The following is a 19,699-nucleotide window of genomic DNA, read 5'->3' as shown; positions in this document are numbered from 1 at the left end:
TTCTGTAAGCTTGGACAAAATTAAATTATAGCGTTTATGAATAAAAATCAATTTATAGATATTTGAACCCCAAAAATCCGTTTCCTGGAGTAATATTCAGCCACAGATAATTATAAACATGTTATCATATACATATTAAAAATTATATATTAAATATTATTTTTTTATGGTCCTTCTGTTGTGTCCAGTGGATTTGTTTCTATTTTCAGTTTTCAACCTTTTGCTTCAATTAATTAAGAAAAAAGTTTACAATTGATTTTTCTTGCAAAACGACAAACCAAACTTTTCCGTTCTGACGTCACTTAAGACGACTTGCATTATTAGCTCAAGCTAAGCTTGCAGCGTCGTTGTAAAGTGTTTTAAACGAAGTTCAACGAAGTTGACCTACCTTGTTAACCTTCAACAAGCCGTACGCAAATACACAAAACAAAAATAACCCTTAAACGCAACTGTCAAAACACTGGAAATGTTTGGAAAACAGAATCTAATCACGGTTTTCACTCAGTGCGTGCTGGGAACTTTCGTTGTCATAGCAACGAGGCGGTACGCCCTTAACAACACCGTAAAAAGTATCAAATTTACAATTTCAATTATAAAGAAACCGTTTCCCAAGCAATTGCTCGCTTTATCATCCCCTCGGCTATACATATAACTTACTAAATAATAAATAGATAAATACATTTGTTTCCTGAATTGTCCAGCAGGGGCCAGAATATAGTAATTTATTACAATTGAGCGTAACATTGTTTGGAAAACTAAGCAGCCGTTTTAAATGACTATTTATCCCCGTTTATGACTAAAAAAACATTTTTTCCTTGTATGTACTTTTATATGTTTCATATTTTTAAATATGAGCTACACAGTAAATCATAAGGAATCGGCATCAACTTGCCTATGACACTAATGAGGACATTTTACAACGCAACTTTATATTTATTTGTACCGACACTCATTAAATCGACAGATATTTAAATTCATCAACAATTCTGCCCAACAATACAGACAAGTCGAGTTCTGGGGTTCATCATATATTTTTTATTTACCCTCCCCCATGTTTTGTTACATAAACCCATTTTATTATTATAAACACACTTCCCCATCATCCGTGCCAGAGGACGCTCGGCCGGCAATTTCCCTTAGCCACGCCCCTTCATTACCGTAATGACTGTCACCTGCTCCCTCATGTATTTAAACCCTGCCCGTGTGTTTCTTCCTGTTAGTGTATACTGTTGCTCTCGTCGTCTAGTCTTCCTGCTCGTCCATATCCCCCCCGGTCCGAATCTGTTCCGGGTGGACTTCTGTTTCCTGTCTGCTGTCCGTGAGTCTGTCCCTCTTGTGTCTTTACTCATCCACCTCCCTTCAATAAACCAATCCAAACTTCATTTGGCCGCCCTGCTCCACTCACAAAACCCGGATAAAAGTCACCAGATTTTTTTCCAACACCAGTTTATCACTGATGCTCCATAATGGACAACAGATGAAAATGACGCAAGAGGAGCTTTTGCTAAGCATGACTGAAGAGTGGGATTACTGAGTATGTTCAGTAGTAATGTTGGCAGCTTTTATTTTCCCTCTATAGGGATTTTGCATGGCTTCTTCCTAACACAGCTGCAAAAAAGTCGATGTTTGAATTGGAGGCTAATAGTGCAGCGTCAGCGGTTTCCAGCACCTTCGAAAAATGTGAAAACGCCATCAGTGTGACAGTGGCATTGATACCGATGATGTAGTGTGTGTGTCAGAAATTGGCCAGAAGTGTTTTGACATGGTTTTTATGAGCACTAGGGGCGGGGTCACAACAATTACAACTAAGATTCCCTGTTTTTATGCATGTTCTGCTATTTTTAATCATATTTATTGGTGTTTTTCCATACTACATATACTGTGAACACTTTCTCTCATTTTGTCCTTGAGTGTCTGGAGACACTTCATAAACAGATGTTTGAAGTGCCTTTAAAAAAGCCAGACAGCAGCTTTTATGGTGGCTTTCAACAGAATCATTTGCACACTTTTAAAAAGTAATTGCTCTGTCCTTGACACATCCGACTTTATTCACAAGGAAGAGTAAAAGCTAAAAAGGGGTTGAAATGAAGAGTACACACTTCATTACCTATTGAGGGTTGAGAAATTTCGATACAGCTCTGTTGCCAAAAAGATGTGCTGTTAAAAAGTCTTTTAGTCATCAAAGTGTTTTGATCATGACTAAAATTCGGAGAATACAATGGATTGCGGTTGAAGCCGTAAATTTACGTAACGGTTTCGCAACTTAAAAATCGGAATTTCCTGTCGCTCGCTGATAAACAAATAAATCTTGAGGTAAGGGTTTCATTTATTTAATGACCACGCCCTTAAATAAATTAAAAAAAAACACCTCAAATCATCCTTTCCCATTGAAATGAATTGGAACACCATTAATTCGTTCAAATAATTTAATTCTGTCTGTCTCTGTCCATCTTTCCATCTGGGTGGTTGGTTCTTGCCCCGCTAAATGTGTTAAGCGCCTCGAAATAACTTCTGTCCTGAACCGGCGTGATGCAAATAAAATTGACTTCATGTTTTTAGCGTTGCCATGACGACGTGCAATCCTCCTCTGACCTATTTTGTTGTTCGGCAACGAGAAAAGTTATATAAAAAAAAAAAGACATTGGTCAAAAGGGTTGGCCAACAGCTGTCATTGTTTCATTACGCTTAGATTTAAAACTGCAATAACACAACTAAATTAAATCACGTCAGAGTTTGTTTTGGACTGTTTTTTTTTTGAGGGGGGTGTTGCAACAGTGGCAACACCTGGAAACAAAACAGGCTTAGTTTTAAATGTCTGTACCAAAGACTACACACTTAGGATCACTTAATGACCCTCACGGTAAATGCCCCCCCCCCCCCCCCCCAGCTTACTGGCACCCGCTGACTCACCATCTTTGTTAGACAGATCCTGAACTTGTAAACCTTCACTGCTAAAAAAGCAGCTAAGTAAATACTCGCTACAAAGCGATGCATTTAAGTTTTTAAAAAAACAAAAACGTTTTGCTGAAGGTTCAAATAAGTGGGCAAGTGGCGGAATTTGTGGCAAGTAAATTGAATCCAGACGTGACCTTTTCGGCGGGTATCCATCGGAGGACACCAAACAACTGTCAAGGGAGAATAGCAGCACTTTCTCGTTTTCACTGAAGCTACAGTAAAGAAAAAAGAAAAAAATAGCGAGCTGGATGGGAGCAATTAATTTCAGCTGTTCACTTTCATTTTCATAGATTTTTGCTTCGTGTGTGTATAGGTATGTTTATTATGGAGTGCTCCAGTGCTCCCTTTATATCCCAACCACTGCCAAATTCATCCACCCATTTGGGGTTATGATCATTAAAAAACATCAACATATTTGAAAAATCAAATCAACTGCCAAAATATATCCCAATCCAAAAAACCTGTGTCCACCAAACTGGTTTCTTTCCTTTCATTTTCTATTTCACTCAAACCACAGCGAGAGAGACAGACATGTAATTTTCCGTGATGGCGGTGGCATCTCGAAGAACACAGTTTTCCATTTCCTTGCATGATATTCCCATTTTTCATTTTTCAGTCTGTGGTGAGAATAAAAAAAAAAAAAAAAACGCTGGAAACCTTTCTGAGGAGTATATGGAAGGAGCAGTCTTCGGATCCAACGGCATAATGACAGAGAGGGTGATGGATGTCTATAATAGCAAATTAAAGTCGAAAAAGTGAACCGTAACGGCATAAAAAAAATATTGACTCCTATTTGTGCACCAAAAACAACAAATTGGTATTGAACGGTACCAAAAGGGGCGGAGCTAGAATTCTGTTATGTCCGCCTAAGCTTACCAAATCCGTATTCGCTAGCTGCTAGCATAACCGCAACCATACTGAACCATATAACTTCACTTTTTTTTTTTTTTTATGACCATCTCATAAGCACTTTCCCCGTGCACCAAAAACAACAAATTGGTATTGAACGGTACCGAAAGGGGCGGAGCTAGAATTCTGTAACGTTCACCTAAGCTTACCAAATCCGTATTCGCTAGCTGCTAGCATAACCGCTACCTTACTGAACCATAAACCATATAACTTTTTTTTTTTTTTATGACCATCTAATAAGCACTTTCCCCGTACAGCGTGTCGAAGTAATGACGGTACTGTAGAACACGGGCACAACCGCAACTTGACCACACGGATGGAAGCGGCGGGTAACTTAGCGGTTCCAAAAAACAGACAGCTAATGAGTATGCCGACAAGCCCGAACATATGTTTTTAATTTTGAAGGAGCAAAGGATGAGTGATCGGTCAATGACGCTATGTAGCTTCGGGGGGGTATTATCTTGAATGACCTATGACCCCCTCATAGTCAGCAGTATTAGGTAATGTCTTGCAGAAATGCATACCGAGTAACCGATTTGACTCGATCACAGACACGATTAATTGTCAATCAATTCATACCCATATATCAAACACAATCTAATAAATAACTTGAATCCCATCCAAGTTGTTCAATGCTGCTATGCGAAAACATTGTCTGGAAAAAAACCGCAGATTCTTTTGTAACTTTGATAAAAGACAGATACATATGTAAATAATTACTCGTCCAGCTGGGAGTGTTTTTGTGTCCAGTCTATATGCGCTACCCAACAACATAGTTTGAAAAATTTGCCTCCCCCCTAACCCTAATCCCCCCCCCCGGCAGAATTCTGTGAACTAGTTACCACCAAGAAGGAATGTCATCATCACGCTAGAGCATGCGGGAATATGATCCGATAGTATGGCGACATGGTATTGCTAAATCGATTCTTACGGTCTGTCACGACCTGACAAAAGACGTCGTGGGAAGAAAAAGCCGTAATTTAAGATTTTAAAATGACTTAATCCTGTCTGTGTTTGAAAATGAAACCGTTTTTAAACACAGTTATTTTCGCCTGGGGGGTGAAAAAAGATCGAAAACATCTCAATCATATAAAATAGACACCAGAGTTTGTTTGGGAAGGCGGAAATATCCGGTCTTGGTGACCCCGAGCTGCCCTCCCTCCGTGCTCATCCAAAATCTGCAAAGCAGGAGGTTATTTGCGTCAGGCCATTTGGCATGCTAGCAAGGTTAGCAAGACGCTAACACCCAAAGTGATGTAATTAACTGATGATAATTCAAGGATAACTTGAGAGGTGTTGTCGACATATTTTAAAAACTTCGCTCATCTTTCCGTTGGCTGTCCTTAGATGCATTCCAGACAATTTTGAATCACAACACCATGATAATCTATGTGAGGAAGATTGAAACGTCTACGAAAACACACCATCCTTGATCTCAATGGTGATTCATGCTGACTTGTCTTTTTACGGGCGGATAGGACGATATAAAAAAAGGGAAGTCGTAGAATACCGATATGGAATCGTTTAGTCGACCTAAATTGTAGCATCTGCACGGATGTGTTTTTTTCCATTATGGGATGGACGGCGGCCAGGTACAGTAGAGGAACAAAAGAACTGAGAGACAACAAAAGACAGACAAAAAAGATCCCGGAAAGGAAAAGGCAGCAGCATGACATCTTGTGAAAATGATTAAATGTGTTTTTATTTAATTAGGACTTCTCTTTTTTGCTTCTATACGAGATAAAGGAAAGTATTGCTAACATCAATGACAACATACAGATGAGTAAGGAGGCAAGGAAGCTTGAAGCTAATTAGAGGCCGGGTGTGTTTTGTGTTTACATCGCTGCCAAACTTGCTACAAATAGCATGATTGCAATGAATCATTGCGACATTTTGTTGGATAAGTCCATTACCTCCCTTTTGCAGCTTTCTATAATATTTTAATACATTCCACAAATATCAGGGCTACAAAGTTCATGTTGCTTCTTTGATCCACTTTTGTTTGCTAATCTTGTAAGAAATGACTTTTTTGAGGATTTTTTTTTTTAACTCATTCACTACCATTGACGCCTATAGACGTCAACGTTCTATTTTAACTCAACTGGCAGTGAATGAAAGTAAAATCCATCTTTCTAGTCCATTACCTCCCTTTTGTAGCTTTCTATAATATTTTGATAAATTCCACAAATTTCGGGGCTACAAAGTTCACTTTTTGTTGCCTCTTTGATCCACTTTTGTTTGCTAATCTTTTTTGGAGGATTTATTTTTTTAACTAATTCACTACCATTGACGCCTATAGACGTCAAAGTTCTATTTTAACTCGACTGGCAGCGAATGAAAGTAAAATCCATCTTTGCTCAATAAAATTTAGCCTTTAATTATTCTATTGCGTCATGTGATGCGACCACGCACAAGCTACTGTTTATCCCGCCACTGCTCCAAATTTCCACACACACTTTAACGGTTGGTAGCGTAGGTCCTCCCCAATGCTCCTATTTACTTCAACCTGTGCCGTTCTAAGTGCCCTGGAGCCAATGGAAGAGTTTGGCAATAAACAATCCATTTCAGAGCGAGCATAATAGCCATCCTAATATGGTGCCGTTTCACCCACTGTTGATCCACTGGAGAGAAGAAGAATAACAAGTGACACAGGTCCATTATTATCAAATAGCCCGCCCGATTAAACCACGTGGGAGCTGCTTTGTATCACCCGACAAGTGAGTTTGATTTGATGGAGAGCAATACGCTCTTCCTCTCCGCCGATCTGGAACGCAAAAAAATATTTACATTGTTGTCGACTTGGATTACATCACAGATTTAAATCCACAAAGGACGGGTGTTTGGGTTAGGGTTAAGGTTAGGGTTAGGGTTAGAAATAAAATCATTTGGATCCAGGTCCTTTTTTAAATAGACTACTTAAAATGTATCGAGTAAATTCAACAACAAAACTGTTGAAACCAGTGCAGACCCTTTTCTGCGAGTGTGACATGTAACATTAAACCAAACACACGGTCCCCACAATTAGCTTGCATCTTCCCTCCCGAGAGAGAGAGAGAGCGAGAGAGAGAGAGAGAGTGGAGGAGCAGCCAGTTGTTCTTCACTCCCTGCTTTAAGTTGAGAGGCAGACGTTCTTGGCTTGGACGCCGCGCTCATGTCAGGATTAGGAGCCGGGGACGCGGGACACACCGGTGATCTGCAGGTCCTAATTGAGCGACCCCAGCCAGATTCGCTCCCTGGTCAGGTAGGATTGTCATGACACCGTTGCATTCCGTTTCCGTCTGATATACATCCTGCCACATGTTTGTGATTACAATCCCTCAAGAATTGACTCGAGTGTGTGTGTGTGTGGGGCTGGCTACAACACTCATTCATACTTTTTGCATAAAATTCTATAAGACAATGGATTCAAATGTGAACAGTCCTTTTTGATGACTGACCCGATTTGCCAAAAATACAGTTTTGCTGATGCATGTCCTCTTCCGACAAGGCCAAGATCTCTTCTGTGGGGGGAAGAAGAAAACATTTCATGGTGGCCCCAAGGAACTTCCATGATTTACTAGTCTGTCCCTTGTGACGAGCCACCGGTCCAGATAAGGATGGCTTATTCCTGAGCAGGCGGGGTTAATGTTTTTAAAGTAGTCTGGGTAATTATGGCCGTTTAATGACTGAATCTTGTATATACATTTTAAAGAGGAATTTGGGCTCAGCTGTTCTTGACATGCAGCTTAATGCAAATCGACAGACGGAGGGGGGGCAAGAGGAGACATGCCCCCCGTGTGAGTAAAATTCCAGCCACATGTGGTTTCAGCTTGGAATTTTAGAGAAGGGAAGGGGAGGGAAAAGGCTTAACTTGCATGTGCTGATTAGTTAGGCTCATAGACTTCCAAGTTTCTCACAGCTACATTACAGAGGACCCCAATGGAGACAGTCTAAGGTTTTCTTAAAACGCAGACTATGAAGAGTATCAAGGTCGGGCCAGGTGTCGGCTTTTCATCACTTTCCGAGTACCCATGACGACGAGCTGAGTCATTGATGAACGACTTGAATGAACGCCGACCGTACCGATTTCCCACCAAAGACAAAATCCAGATGTCAGAAGGGTTTTTAGTGGATCTGCGTCAGGGCCAAGACGCGGGAGGGGGTTTTGTGGGAGGTGTTGAGGGGGTGACGCTGAAACCAGCAATGTACTATACATTGAAAATCCCAACACAAAGGAAAAACATGGAACAGTTTGTTCTCTTGGGGAGTCGGAAGAAAAAAATTGGAAGTTTCAGAAACTCAATTTCAAAAACAGGTTTTCTGTCGCGCCTTGTAGAAACAAACAAATCTGTCTTCAATTAAGCACTTAGGGATCTTTTCTAACGCTCGCCGAGTCGGCATACAGACTCTACTGTAAGGTCTTGAATTCCCTCTTATTGGATTTTGAGCTTCAGGCAGAGATCAAAAACCCATTTGGTTATTTGTCGTGATTAATCCAAGCATACCGTCCCTTTGCTTTGAGAAAAAAAATGGGGTCCTTGTTCTCTCTGTCCTTCTGGTTCTACTTTCTTTCTTTGTGCAACAAAGTGGCCCTTGTGTCAGAAAAGGGTTTCCCTGCGGAGATCCATGTTTGAAGTTTTTTTCGGAAGTGGCGATGCGTTCAAAAGCTTTTCAGTCGGTGCCAATTTTTAGTTCTGTCATATGAATGCCAAGATCCTCGCAGACGTTCTGTCGAAGGACTCTGGACTGGTTGAAGTCAGACTTGAGGATAGATGTAAGATCCATCCATCTGTGTTTCCCTGATCCAGTTTTTCCTCCTGTAGGTGGTCTGTTCTTCGGTCGGTTGACGTCAAATGACCTAGCCAAAGTCTATGGACCCCTTTTCCTTAAATAACCAGTTGTATATGAATTCAAGTGTCCAAAGCTACACATCTATAAATGGCCACACATCTGTTCTGTAACTTTTATTTTCAAGACACATCTGTAAATTGTATTGCTTTGGGAAAATCCATAAATACAATTTATGACCAATTGAATTCTTCCATTTTCAGAAACAATGGTTTAGCAATCATGACCATCCTCCCCGTCGTTAAAGAGTATATGTTGGCTGTCTTCCCCGAGCTGGCATGCTTTTCCCCCAGACTGGAAATGATTGCCACAAAAAAAAACCTAAAAATAAATGTCGGTTTAATTCGCACCTAATATAAGCAGTTAACACAAACACCCTGAAACATGCTGACATGTTGTATTGACAGCCTAATATGGAATTAGGAAAGAAAGGGAGAAGAAGGATTAAGTCTCCTGGCGGGAATCCAGTTTGGTACTTGGCAGAAAAGATTAGCATGGAATAGTAAACATGTTACATAACTGGCGAGTGGTGCCCATAGAGAAGCCAGATTTTGGACAAAAATCACCTTGTGTCGTGTAAAAATGTCTTTTTTTTTTTTACTGGCAGACAATAAGTCTGGAGATTTTAAGCCACATCCCTGGAAATGGACCCGACCACAGCTCTGTGCAAAAATATTGACGCACAGAAGTTTTATAAGCGACATGGTTGGGACAATAATGGTAGCTTGCGATGACTAATTCAGGCTGCTGTGGGTATGAGGCGAACCACATTGGATTTACTGGGGAATGTATTGCATCGCAGATGAGTTGCTGCTTAACAGCTGTGAATGGCAAAATGACCTGAGCCGCTTCCGACGGCTTGGAAAAAAAAAAGCTTGACCGGGCTATAAACGGAAGTTTTAAAGAGCGATAATGTTTCAACTGCTGGGAAAGATGATACGCTGGGTGACAAATGGAGAGAGTGACTAACAAACATCGGGGGATTAGTAGGATTATTGTTTAGTGCAGATAAAAGGTGTAAATTTAACCTGGACAACGTGCAGTCAGTTCTAAGGCAGGATAAGGTTGTCGTGGTTGGATACGAGGACTCGGCGGGATGAAGAAAATGAATCTGCATATACGTTCGCAGCTGTTTCTGTCCGTTGCCGGTTGATTATTCACGCAAAAGTATCATTCTGCGGTGACGGGCTTGTTCCAATGTGCAAGACACACCGAGACCATCAAGGGGAGGGTTGCGGTTTGGTACAGTTGGAACTGACTCATTGGGGAGACTTGTGTCTGTGTGATGATTGGAAGAGGTTTCGACTCTTACTTATGCGTAATCCAATTTTGGAATTGAATATATGCTAATCTAAATCCACTTCCTGTTTGTTTTTCTAGCTGTGAAAAACCCATCACGCCTTTTTTCGACCTGACTACCGTCCTTCGGCATTATGCATCTTCTGGCCGTACTGTGCCTCTTGCTGCTCCTCCGGTCCTCCGAGCCCCGCAGAGGCCCAAGGTCCAGCGCCATGGAAACAGGAACCGACGAGTGGATTCGGGGTAAAGGAAGGGCTGGCGTCGTGAGGCGCCAAACTCAGGAATGCAAGGAGTACATAGAAGCGGGAGAGAAGTACCTGGATTGCCAAGATAGACAGTTGACCACCGTGATGCAAGACTGGCCCAAAGATATCCACCACCTGCTACTGGCCAGGAATAAAATCCAGGCAAGTACAAGCAGCTCTCGGGATATAAGACACGTAACACCTGCTGCAGTCCAAGCCACAGCTTGTCCAGACTGTCTTTTATGTCTCCAATTAAGCTCTCTGGATTCATTTCCATCCAGTTGGTGGATCTGACCTCTCACCATGACCCAAATAAATTACAGCCAGTTTGTTGACGCCATGAACATCTGTGCACCATCACAGTGGGGGGGGACACTGGGATCAAACGGAAATCTGGTTCATTCAACCTCGTTTTTCTGTTTCGACAGTTTAGAGAATATTATCAATTTATTTTAGCTTAACGGTTGCTGTTAAAATGTCAGAAGAGTAAACCCAGACTTGTTTACGTTTTTGCTAATTACAAAACAAACCTCTAACTCTGCATTAATGAAACTCTGGGATTGTTATCATTCCCAGGAGTGATTGTCAGTACTTTTTTAAATGACAACAACTCCCACATCTCGTTGTTTAGGTTCTGAGGGACAACATGTTCTCCCAGTTCAGTCAACTCAAGAGCCTGGACCTTCAACAAAATGACATTTCCATGGTGGAAGACCGAGCGTTTAATGGACTTTCCAAACTCAGGACGCTGCTACTGCAACATAACAGCTTGAAAACAGCCTCCGAGGAGGTCCTCCTCCCCATGCCCCGCCTTACCTACCTCCGTCTCTACGACAACCCCTGGAGCTGTCACTGCCCATTGGATAGTCTACTTAGGACGCTGCAGGTGCCTAGTAACCGCAACCTGGGCAATTACGCCAAGTGCGCGGAACCTCTTTCGCTGAGGGGCCAGAAGCTGAGGAAGCTGAACGTGGACTCGTTGTGTGCAGGTGACAACCAGGTGGATGAGACTCAACTAAAGCCACCGATCAAAAAACCAATGGCTACATCCATGTGCCATACCTACATGTTTCCCAAACCTCTGCTGGACTGCAGCTATAAAGGTGAGCATGGTCAAAGAGCGACCCAAAATAATCACGGTGGTGATTCGAATCGAGCTGCCAATTGGCAATGATCAACGAATCAGAGGACAGAAAATAGCTGACATCATCAAGTTTTGTATTTAAATGTGGCTTGGCTATCGGAATGGGCGACCAAAGACTGAAGAGACTCAAAGATCGAAGGAGGTCCAGTTGTCATCTGGTTCTGTTTCCAATTTTCAATCTTGTTTGTCCCCAAAGAAGATGATCACACCTGAATTAGATTCAACGACCCCGATTATCCCTCAATATTGCTTTCTCATCTCATCTTCAAGCTTCCAAACAATGCACAGTTAGCTCCCACGACCTCAACAAAGATTCTTTCAGTCTTTGAGCCTGATTCAGATACAAAAAAAAATCTTTCGAATCATCTTTCACTGAGTCAGAATCCCACAAAGCCCATCTGTGTCGGGCAAATGGTCGAGGGAGAACGTTTAGCATATTTTCCGAGTAGTTCTACACTGGGACTGTTGAATGGGGTCTCTATCTGACTCCTGACATTGATTCCCAGCCGTTCCACTTCATCCGGTTTACGATGCAACCTGAGTTTTGCTATTTAAAATGTTGCGCAATAGTGTGCTTGAGTAGAATAAACATATGGATTGGTTTCATCTGTTAAGCTCTCGTAAAACTGGATCATGCTAACTAGCTTACCTTGACTTTTTCGTACGACCCGAAGCAATCCGCGCAAGATGATTGGAGCTAATTGATCCAAAACAACAAATATAAACTATTTATAAAAATGAAACCTTGACGTCCATATCCGTCAATGGTAGTGAACGGGTTAAACAACAAGACTGTTAATCTCTTAGAGGAATATTGACACGTTCAAGTTAAATTTGGCTTTTGTGATAAGTAGTACTGGTCCAAAGAAAATAGCAGGCATGAGAACCAAGCCTACATTAAATTTAGACAGGAACAATTTGGAAACAAGACTGGAGAAATTAAACTGAAGACTTTTTTTTTTTTATTTCTCTCCGTCCACATTTTCCTTCTTTGTGTCTAAATGGCGCCGCCCCTGTGGTCTGAGAGCTGCTTTTCTGAGGTGAACCACAGCGAATTTCAGGCGCCACGTCATTCTCCGAACTGAGACAGATGAGTGCAGAGACAACAAATGCTTAAAAGCAACTTTTTAATTCACGCTATGACTCAAAACATCAAAATACAGGATTCTGCTGAGTCGGCACTTTCTGCCAGGTAATGAGACATTTCCTGCAGGAGGTCCTGTTCAGTACTGGACCGTGTGCCAAAGTTATGAAACAAATGTTTGACTGCAGGCGCTTCGGGTTTCCTGCTGACTTTAACGCTAAAAGCAAAATACCTCGGCTGAAAAAACTATAATTTCCCAAAAGTTGGGCCTGAATCCAACATGCCCAAAAAAAAACATCGCGTAGTCTAAACAATATAAACCATGTGCAATAATAACTTATGGAAATCATGCTACGTGGATTAATGTCAGCCAGTTGAAATAAATCAACGATTATTTGGCTTCCCTTCAAATGCTGGGGTTTCACATTTTGGCTCTGTGAAAATTGCTATCCTGACTTGAACTAGAAAATTCAAAGACAGATAAATTCGCTGACTTGAAATTTCGAGTTGACATATCGTCGTGATCAATTTTAAAAGCAAAACTTTTATCGTCAATCTATTTTCAAAGTATCCAACGTAGGAAATTATATCTTTCCTCGACCACAGCTTCTTGGATAGAGAGAATTTGTGTGTTTGGTCCGAATGACACACAGCCAGTCCCAGAGTCATTTCGCAATGAGATGTGCCAAACACTTTCCAGCTGTCTTCTGCAAATAAACTCCAAAAAAGCTACAGACACAAACTTGGGGAGGAAAAAAGTGGGATTCCCTTTTCGATTGCAAGTCCGTGGAGGAGCATGAAAATGTTACCTTAAAAGTCTTCTCCGAATCTTGGAGATGTTTTTCCGTATTCACGTTTAACTTTTACGGCAAACATGATAACAGCTTAGAACATCTGGGTCGGCTAAATGCGCCTATAAAACCCGCAACATCTGCACTGTAAAAACCGTCGGCGACTAAATTACAACGTCCGTGCAGGAAACGACGCGACGGCAAAGATGAAACGTAGAATGCATACGAATATGATTACATCCGCTCACCTGCAACTGGTTTACGACTAAGACAATCAGCCATGTTTAATTTGATGCCGCAAAACACCGAAGAGGCCAGCTTATGAAAATATTTTTTTGGATCTGACAACTGAAAGCGGGCCAGACTTCTGGTTCCGTTTGAAAAAAAAAAAAAGTCTTGACAACAAACATTACAACAGGGGTAGAATATTCCCGCCATGATGGCCGGCGTGTGGGATTCACCTGGTTCGTGCATTAAAAGCCAATCAGAACGGCAAATGTGCAAATGTGCACCTTGGAAACGCATTCAGACACTTATGTTTGTTGTTGAAAGAAATAAAAAAAAAAAAGGGAAAATGTTGCTCACAACCTACGCAACATCTTGAAAATAGCTAGACTTGGACAAATCAGAGCTTTGGGGGCTCCCGTTGACTCCGAAGTGACCTGTGGGAACTTGCGAATTTCTAAGACAAGATGAACAAAACAGATGCAAAGAAGTCGATGTGAAACACGCTCAAGTGTTCATAACAACAAACTAGCGAAGGATATTTGAACAAAAATGGTGCCGCAACACATGTAGATAGACGATTTATCAATTTTCAACTGCATATATTCTTTATCCTCTGTGAGGAAAGCCTTATATTGCTGTCGTGTGTGTTGTATAACGCCCCCTTGTGGTCGCACATCAGAAGTGTTTCTTATGATGGTTTTCTGGGTGGCTAGAGTGATTAATAGCATTTTTTTAGATTTAAATAGAAAGGATTTGAATTGTTTTGAGTTCCAAGCGTTTTGAAGAAATGAAATTTTAAAATTGAATGTACCACTGTATGTTGACAAATACAGCTCAGCTAAAATTATTTTGTATGCACGGTTTAGTTTAGCCTGGATTGTTAGTGGTAAGGTCCGGAGAATTTTTGACATATGTACATGAGGATTTCTGCTGCATTTTTTTGGTCAAAATAATATCACCTGTCGATCTCGCCATAACACCAAAACACAAAAATCATCCACGATTTACGGCCAAATTACTGCGATAAGTGATGTGATGACGACTCCATTTTTTTCCTGACAGGTATGAGCAACGTCCCAACCGACCTGCCTTCCGACATCGTGAAAATGGATCTATCCGGCAACAACATCAAACATCTCAGGCCCAAGCAGTTCCTGCATTCCAAAGACCTCAAGATGCTCAACCTCAGCAGCACCAGCCTGAATCAAATAGACACAGGTACGAGTTACATTTTCATTCAAGCATAATTGGATCCTTTGAGAAAATTTGTTTGAATTAAAAAAAAAATTAAAAAGTCATATCATATATCCCCTTTAAGGAGTCATTTTGAAAGTTCATAGATACTGTCGACATGAGGTGAAACAAGATATTTCCTTTAAATAATCCAACGACGTCTTGAGATTCTATTTAAGTATTCAGGGAAATGCCCGAGACAGTTTTGGAAGGTCACGGTCAAGCAAGCCAGAGATAAAATAGGATGTCTCCCTCATCCTCTTCCATTCTTTCTTTATATGTCCAATTGTTTTTAAAACTATGGTTACCCCCTTCTTCCTGCATGCCTCCCCTTCGTCGTTGCGATCAAAGCGAAGCTCGAGGGCAAAGGAAACGCTCGGAAATGTCTTATACCATTAGCTCGCTTATTTCTCGTCAGCGTACGAGACACTCGCGTTCATTTCCTGTGAGGGACGGCAGGGGACATGGTGCCCAACTGTTTAAAAAAAAAGTACTTTTTTTTTTGCTCTTTCTAAACTTACCTAAGATACCGCAAGATGGCGCCAAAGCTCTATTTGATATTTGATAACAGCGTAAAAAAATTACACATTTTTTACTCTTTCTAAACTTTCCTAAGATACCACAAGATGGCGCCAAAGCTCTATTTGATATTTAATAACAGCGCAAAAAAAATGTGTTACATATTTTTTACTCTTTCTAAACTTTCCTAAGATATCACAAGTTGGCACCAAAGCTCTATTTGATATTTGATAACGGTGCCCAAAAAATTATTTCCATTTTTTTTTTGCTCTTTTTAAACTTTCCTAAGATACCACAAGACGGCGCCAAACCTCTATTTGATATTTGATAACGATGCCAAAAAAATTTCCATTTTTTTGCTCTTTTTAAACTTTCCTAAGATACCACAGGATGGCGCCAAAGCTCTATTTGATAAAAACAAGTACAGTAAACGCCACTTCATCTCCATTAGAAAAAAAATCAGAAAAAAATTGGCACAGTCCCTAAAAAGAAGCGCATCAAGTATCAACTTCATGCTTCTACCTGCAAACCCTTACATCAAGTTGTTAAAGTGATAAGCTTGGGGGCGGAGCTAAATTCATCCAGGATTGTTAGCGGAAGAAGTCTGTATGGGCCAAACTGTTTTACCAAGTCATTTATTCTCCTGCCAGGTGCGTTTGCAGGGCTGCTTTACCTTCGTGAGCTGGATCTTTCCAACAACAGCCTTCACTACTTCCAGTATGGCGTCCTGGAGGACCTCTACTTCTTGCGTAAGCTGTCTCTTGGCAACAACCCGTGGATCTGCGACTACAACATCCACTACTTGATCTACTGGCTCAAGCTTCACCCCGGCGTCGCCCACACGGGACTCATCTGCGCCGAGCCGGAGGAGTTCCGGGGCTGGCGGGTGGCCGACTACGTCAAGACCTACAACGGGGAGTGTCCCAAGGATGTACAGACAGGGGGGGTCAATGGGGGACAAGGGGGGACGGAGAATGAGGCGCAGGAGTTGGTGGGCGAGGTCGAGGAAGGGTTCCGGCTGAGGCCTCTGAAAGATCGGAGGGTGAAAAAGTTTGAGATCATCCGGTTGAGTTAATCCGGATTCTGGGTTTATGGTTTGTGTGCAGGAGGATTTAGTCGGGGATCAGGCTGAAGAATTATGACTCAGTGATTTCATGTTTGGAAAGGAGACAAGGGTATGTTTTTGTTTTTGCAATTCATGTAAATAAGTAGGCGAAGTCTTTTAAGGGACATCTGAATTCTTAGTTGTCATATTGCTGTGCTTAGTCATTTTTAGTTTATGCGGAATTTTTTCCCCAACCGGGTTGTATTTCCAAACACCGCCCCCAGCTGCTCAAAACGACGAACTAAAGGTGCTTCATTTCAAAATTACTTTTCTTTTTGTACTGCTGGTGAATGAATGAATGGTACTTTGGATATGACCATTGAAAATAAAAATGTCTTTTTTTCTGGGATTTTTTTGTCAATAGACAAAACTGCTCTTTTTTTTTTCCAAGGTAAACTTTGTCAACACGATCATATAGCGCCACCTCGCGGAAAGGCGGTTAACCAAATTACAACGCCAATGAGATTGTGGTGAAGTTCTTAGACTCTCCGCTTGGTGTCACTGTTTCACATTTTAGAACAGCGCGGTACCTAAGCTTAATAATATATTTTTTTGTTAAACGTCATTATTTAATTTAGGCTAATATTAACTTTCATTACAATGAGTTTCACGGCAGACATTTTGTTTCACATTTAATACAATTCAAAGTATCGTTATGATCACAACAGAAAAATTAACTTTCATTTTGTGAGCCATTTTATGTCCACTGTCACCTGTTCTCAAACAGGGAAAAGCGTCCAACACTGAGAACGACATCATTCCATGAAAACTTCTGATCTTAAGAAAATGCAAAATTAGGTAATGTCTCTTGATTGGTTCCTCATTCATTGTCACGTGTGTCATCCTCAACAACACGACTTTTTGTCTGCAGATGTGAAAGCGCCCACTGTGCCGTTCACTGGACGAGAATTAGTCCTGAGGAGAAGTCGGGGTCTGCTGAAGCTTTCCAGCTCGTCCTGGTGAACCTGCATGCCGTTACGAGCGAGGAGCTCCTTCGCCATCATTATGAAGCTCTCCTCCACATTCTGACCCTCCTGATTTGGAAAGCCACACTTATGTCAGCACCAGCAGATTGACTTTATTTATTTATTTTACCTTAGCAGATGTTTCCAAAGCAGCAAGTGCGCCCCTTTCATTTGCCAGGCAGCAGGCCTCCTCGAACAGAACCTCACGCTCCTCCTCCAAGTCACTTTTGTTACCTGAGTTAAAGACAGACATTCAAACAACAACCATTCATATACCGATGGCAAAGCGTACACTCACCGATAAGTACCAACACCACGTTGGCCGCCCCGTAAAGCTCCACTTCCTGTATCCAGTCGCTCACCGACTCAAAGGTGCCACGCCGCGTGATGTCATAGGTGATCATGGCGCCGTGAGCGCTACGGTAGTAGCTCTGAGTGATGGTCCGGAAACGTTCCTGTCCTGCTGTGTCCCACACTTGCATCTATTAAAGAAGGTATTAATTGGTAAAATACTCACGTTCAATACCTACATAAGTAGTAAAACTGATTCCTGTACTGAAGTATTCTATTTTAAAAGATTGCAAGGTTAATTAATATAGCTTGGTAGCATTAATGTTTATCAAAAACACACGTGGTAGCATGTGACTAGTTATGTTAGTATGGCAACAGGTGTCATAGCAACGCTCATCCGCACTTGTTTACTGTAGCAAGTACAAAAAAGAAAGGGGAACAAGTTTTTGTGAAGTCACCTGAGGGCCCTGTGACATTTACACAAAGATTCATAGTTAGCTAGCTGGACACTATATAAATAGATGCTATTTGTTAGCTTGTTTATGGTCCTTATTATGTGCTAGCATAAAGCTAGCAGACGTTATGTAGCATCAAACGTGTTTTTTTGTTTGTTTACTATGCCAAACTGATGCTTGTTGTGTAGTGAGTTGAATTGAATGCCAATGCTACAAAATGTTTGCTAGCAAGCCAAAGCAAACAAACAGCCAAATGACATAATTGCCCAAGTCATTTTAAACTTTGTCGTAATTCTGGCTTACTGCCATGATTTTAACACGATATCGACTTTGGCAGAACCAATCATTATGCAGCTTATCTACTTGTCAGTGGTTCTTTCGCCAAGACGTCACGCAGAGGAACCTGGTGAACCGGTTCTCGTTTCCAGAGACCGGACGGACTTGTTTTGGATACTAAAAGCTCCCTTTGTAATTAAAACCCAGAAAACTTACGCTTGATGACATTAATAGTCTTTTTAGAGACCAGTTTGAGTTCAGGCATGTTAGCGTTGTAATCAGATGATTCCACAAAAAACATAACTGCAAAAACAAGGAAGTAATTTGAGTGCTTCCTTATGTTTTGTATCAACTGTCACATGCTTGGACTTTTTGTCAGACTTTGTCTTCAATGGATTAGATATCAAACCTCCCTGAAAGCTGGTAACAGCAAATCAATATGTTACTGACCTTAACTTTCTTGCCTTCAATATCCAAAGTACGTACAGTAAAATCCACTCCAATGGTGTTCTGTTGCTTCTCCGAAAAAACTCCTGACTTGAAGTTCTGGACCACGCAGGTTTTCCCTACATTGGAGTCCCCGATTAGGATGATCTTGAATAAATAATCGAAGGAGTCGTCATGTTCCAGCCCTGGAGTTTGCATCCTGGAGGATGTTTAGAAGGGTCGGTGGGGGTGTCTGGCCCACTTTTTAGGCCGTGGGGATGCCGGGTGATGTTTTGGGCAAAATCAATTTGCACAAGCAAATATGTCTCACCGCAGGGTAAATTGGAACGAATGTGTCCACATTAATCCCGTCCGACCAGTTCCTGAAGACTCTTTGTTAGATAGTTTTGTTTAAAGGTTAAAAAGTTCTTGACATTTTCCTTGGAATTTCCAAGCTAGCTATCCTTTGTTTTGGAGTATCTCTGCCCTCAGGCGGTGACCCTCTTCAAGGGCAACTGCAGTGAAAACACATCCCTCAGTTCCACGATCTTCGAAAGATGATCCACTCGACTGAATTCTCTTTACATTCAGAAACAACACACACAAAAAAAAGTCCTTTTTCTGTCTTATCAACCTGTTCTTCCTTTTGTCTTGTCCTTTCTGGCCGTTTTAGTACCATCAGTCCTCTCGTAACGACTTCAGTTCCTCCCCCTTCTCTCTAGCTCTCTACCTCACACCTGTAGAAACAATAGAATCCCACCCTACCTGTTCTAGATAAAACAGTGTCCTGTCTCTTTAAGAATGCTGCATTGTGGGAAATGAAGTTCACCTTATTTGAATTGCTCCAGGTTTTAAACACTATGAGCAATAAAGTATTGCATTATTGCCAATAGTACTAAGAGAAAAAGAACAATCCTGAAATAATTATTATTATTATAGGGAAAAAA

At 41.3% G+C, this 19,699-nt stretch overlaps 2 protein-coding genes across 4 annotated transcripts; one reads left to right on the top strand and one right to left on the bottom strand.

Moving 5' to 3' along the window:
* The first annotated feature begins 1,227 nt into the window (after window positions 1–1,227).
* On the top strand, window positions 1,228–16,688 carry lrrc17 (leucine rich repeat containing 17). Of its 3 annotated transcripts, none has more exons than XM_088366936.1 (5): window positions 1,228–1,318; window positions 10,072–10,397; window positions 10,867–11,338; window positions 14,545–14,700; window positions 15,885–16,688. In XM_088366936.1, the coding sequence occupies exons 2-5, from the start codon at window positions 10,125–10,127 to the stop codon at window positions 16,307–16,309; spliced, it is 1,326 nt and encodes a 441-aa protein (XP_088223062.1). In that variant the 5' UTR covers window positions 1,228–1,318; window positions 10,072–10,124; the 3' UTR covers window positions 16,310–16,688. The 3 variants fall into 3 exon arrangements, with proteins under 3 accessions (XP_088223062.1, XP_088223064.1, XP_088223063.1); XM_088366938.1 differs by lacking the exon at window positions 1,228–1,318 and adding an exon at window positions 1,328–1,534; XM_088366937.1 differs by lacking the exon at window positions 1,228–1,318 and adding an exon at window positions 6,966–7,105.
* Window positions 16,689–16,958: 270 nt separating this feature from the next.
* LOC148379371 (ras-related protein Rab-19-like) lies at window positions 16,959–19,686 on the bottom strand. Its single transcript, XM_088366944.1, has 4 exons — window positions 18,777–19,686; window positions 17,603–17,786; window positions 17,435–17,538; window positions 16,959–17,373 (listed from the first exon to the last, which is right to left on the bottom strand). Exons 1-4 carry the CDS (start codon window positions 18,969–18,971, stop codon window positions 17,185–17,187), a joined length of 672 nt encoding a protein of 223 aa, XP_088223070.1. The 5' UTR covers window positions 18,972–19,686; the 3' UTR covers window positions 16,959–17,184.
* Between the last annotated feature and the right edge of the window lie 13 nt (window positions 19,687–19,699).

This window comes from Syngnathus floridae, chromosome 22, assembly GCF_059516105.1.
Source record: "Syngnathus floridae isolate MCC-2025c chromosome 22, RoL_Sflo_1.0, whole genome shotgun sequence".
Lineage (NCBI taxonomy): Eukaryota > Metazoa > Chordata > Actinopteri > Syngnathiformes > Syngnathidae > Syngnathus > Syngnathus floridae.
The sequence above is the reverse complement of the archived record's forward strand: the minus strand, read 5'-3'. Positions and strand labels throughout refer to the sequence as shown.

Coding starts and splice junctions, on each gene's coding strand:
- lrrc17 (XM_088366936.1), top strand. CDS start 10,125: ATGCATCTTCTGGCCGTACTGTGCCTCTTGCTGCTCCTCCGGTCCTCC. Junction 10,398..10,866: donor TGGCCAGGAATAAAATCCAG/GCAAGTACAAGC, acceptor CTCGTTGTTTAG/GTTCTGAGGGACAACATGTT. Junction 14,701..15,884: donor CCTGAATCAAATAGACACAG/GTACGAGTTACA, acceptor TTCTCCTGCCAG/GTGCGTTTGCAGGGCTGCTT.
- LOC148379371 (XM_088366944.1), bottom strand. CDS start 18,971: ATGCAAACTCCAGGGCTGGAACATGACGACTCCTTCGATTATTTATTC. Junction 17,787..18,776: donor TTGAAGGCAAGAAAGTTAAG/GTCAGTAACATA, acceptor CTTCTTTAATAG/ATGCAAGTGTGGGACACAGC. Junction 17,539..17,602: donor CGTGGTGTTGGTACTTATCG/GTGAGTGTACGC, acceptor TCTTTAACTCAG/GTAACAAAAGTGACTTGGAG.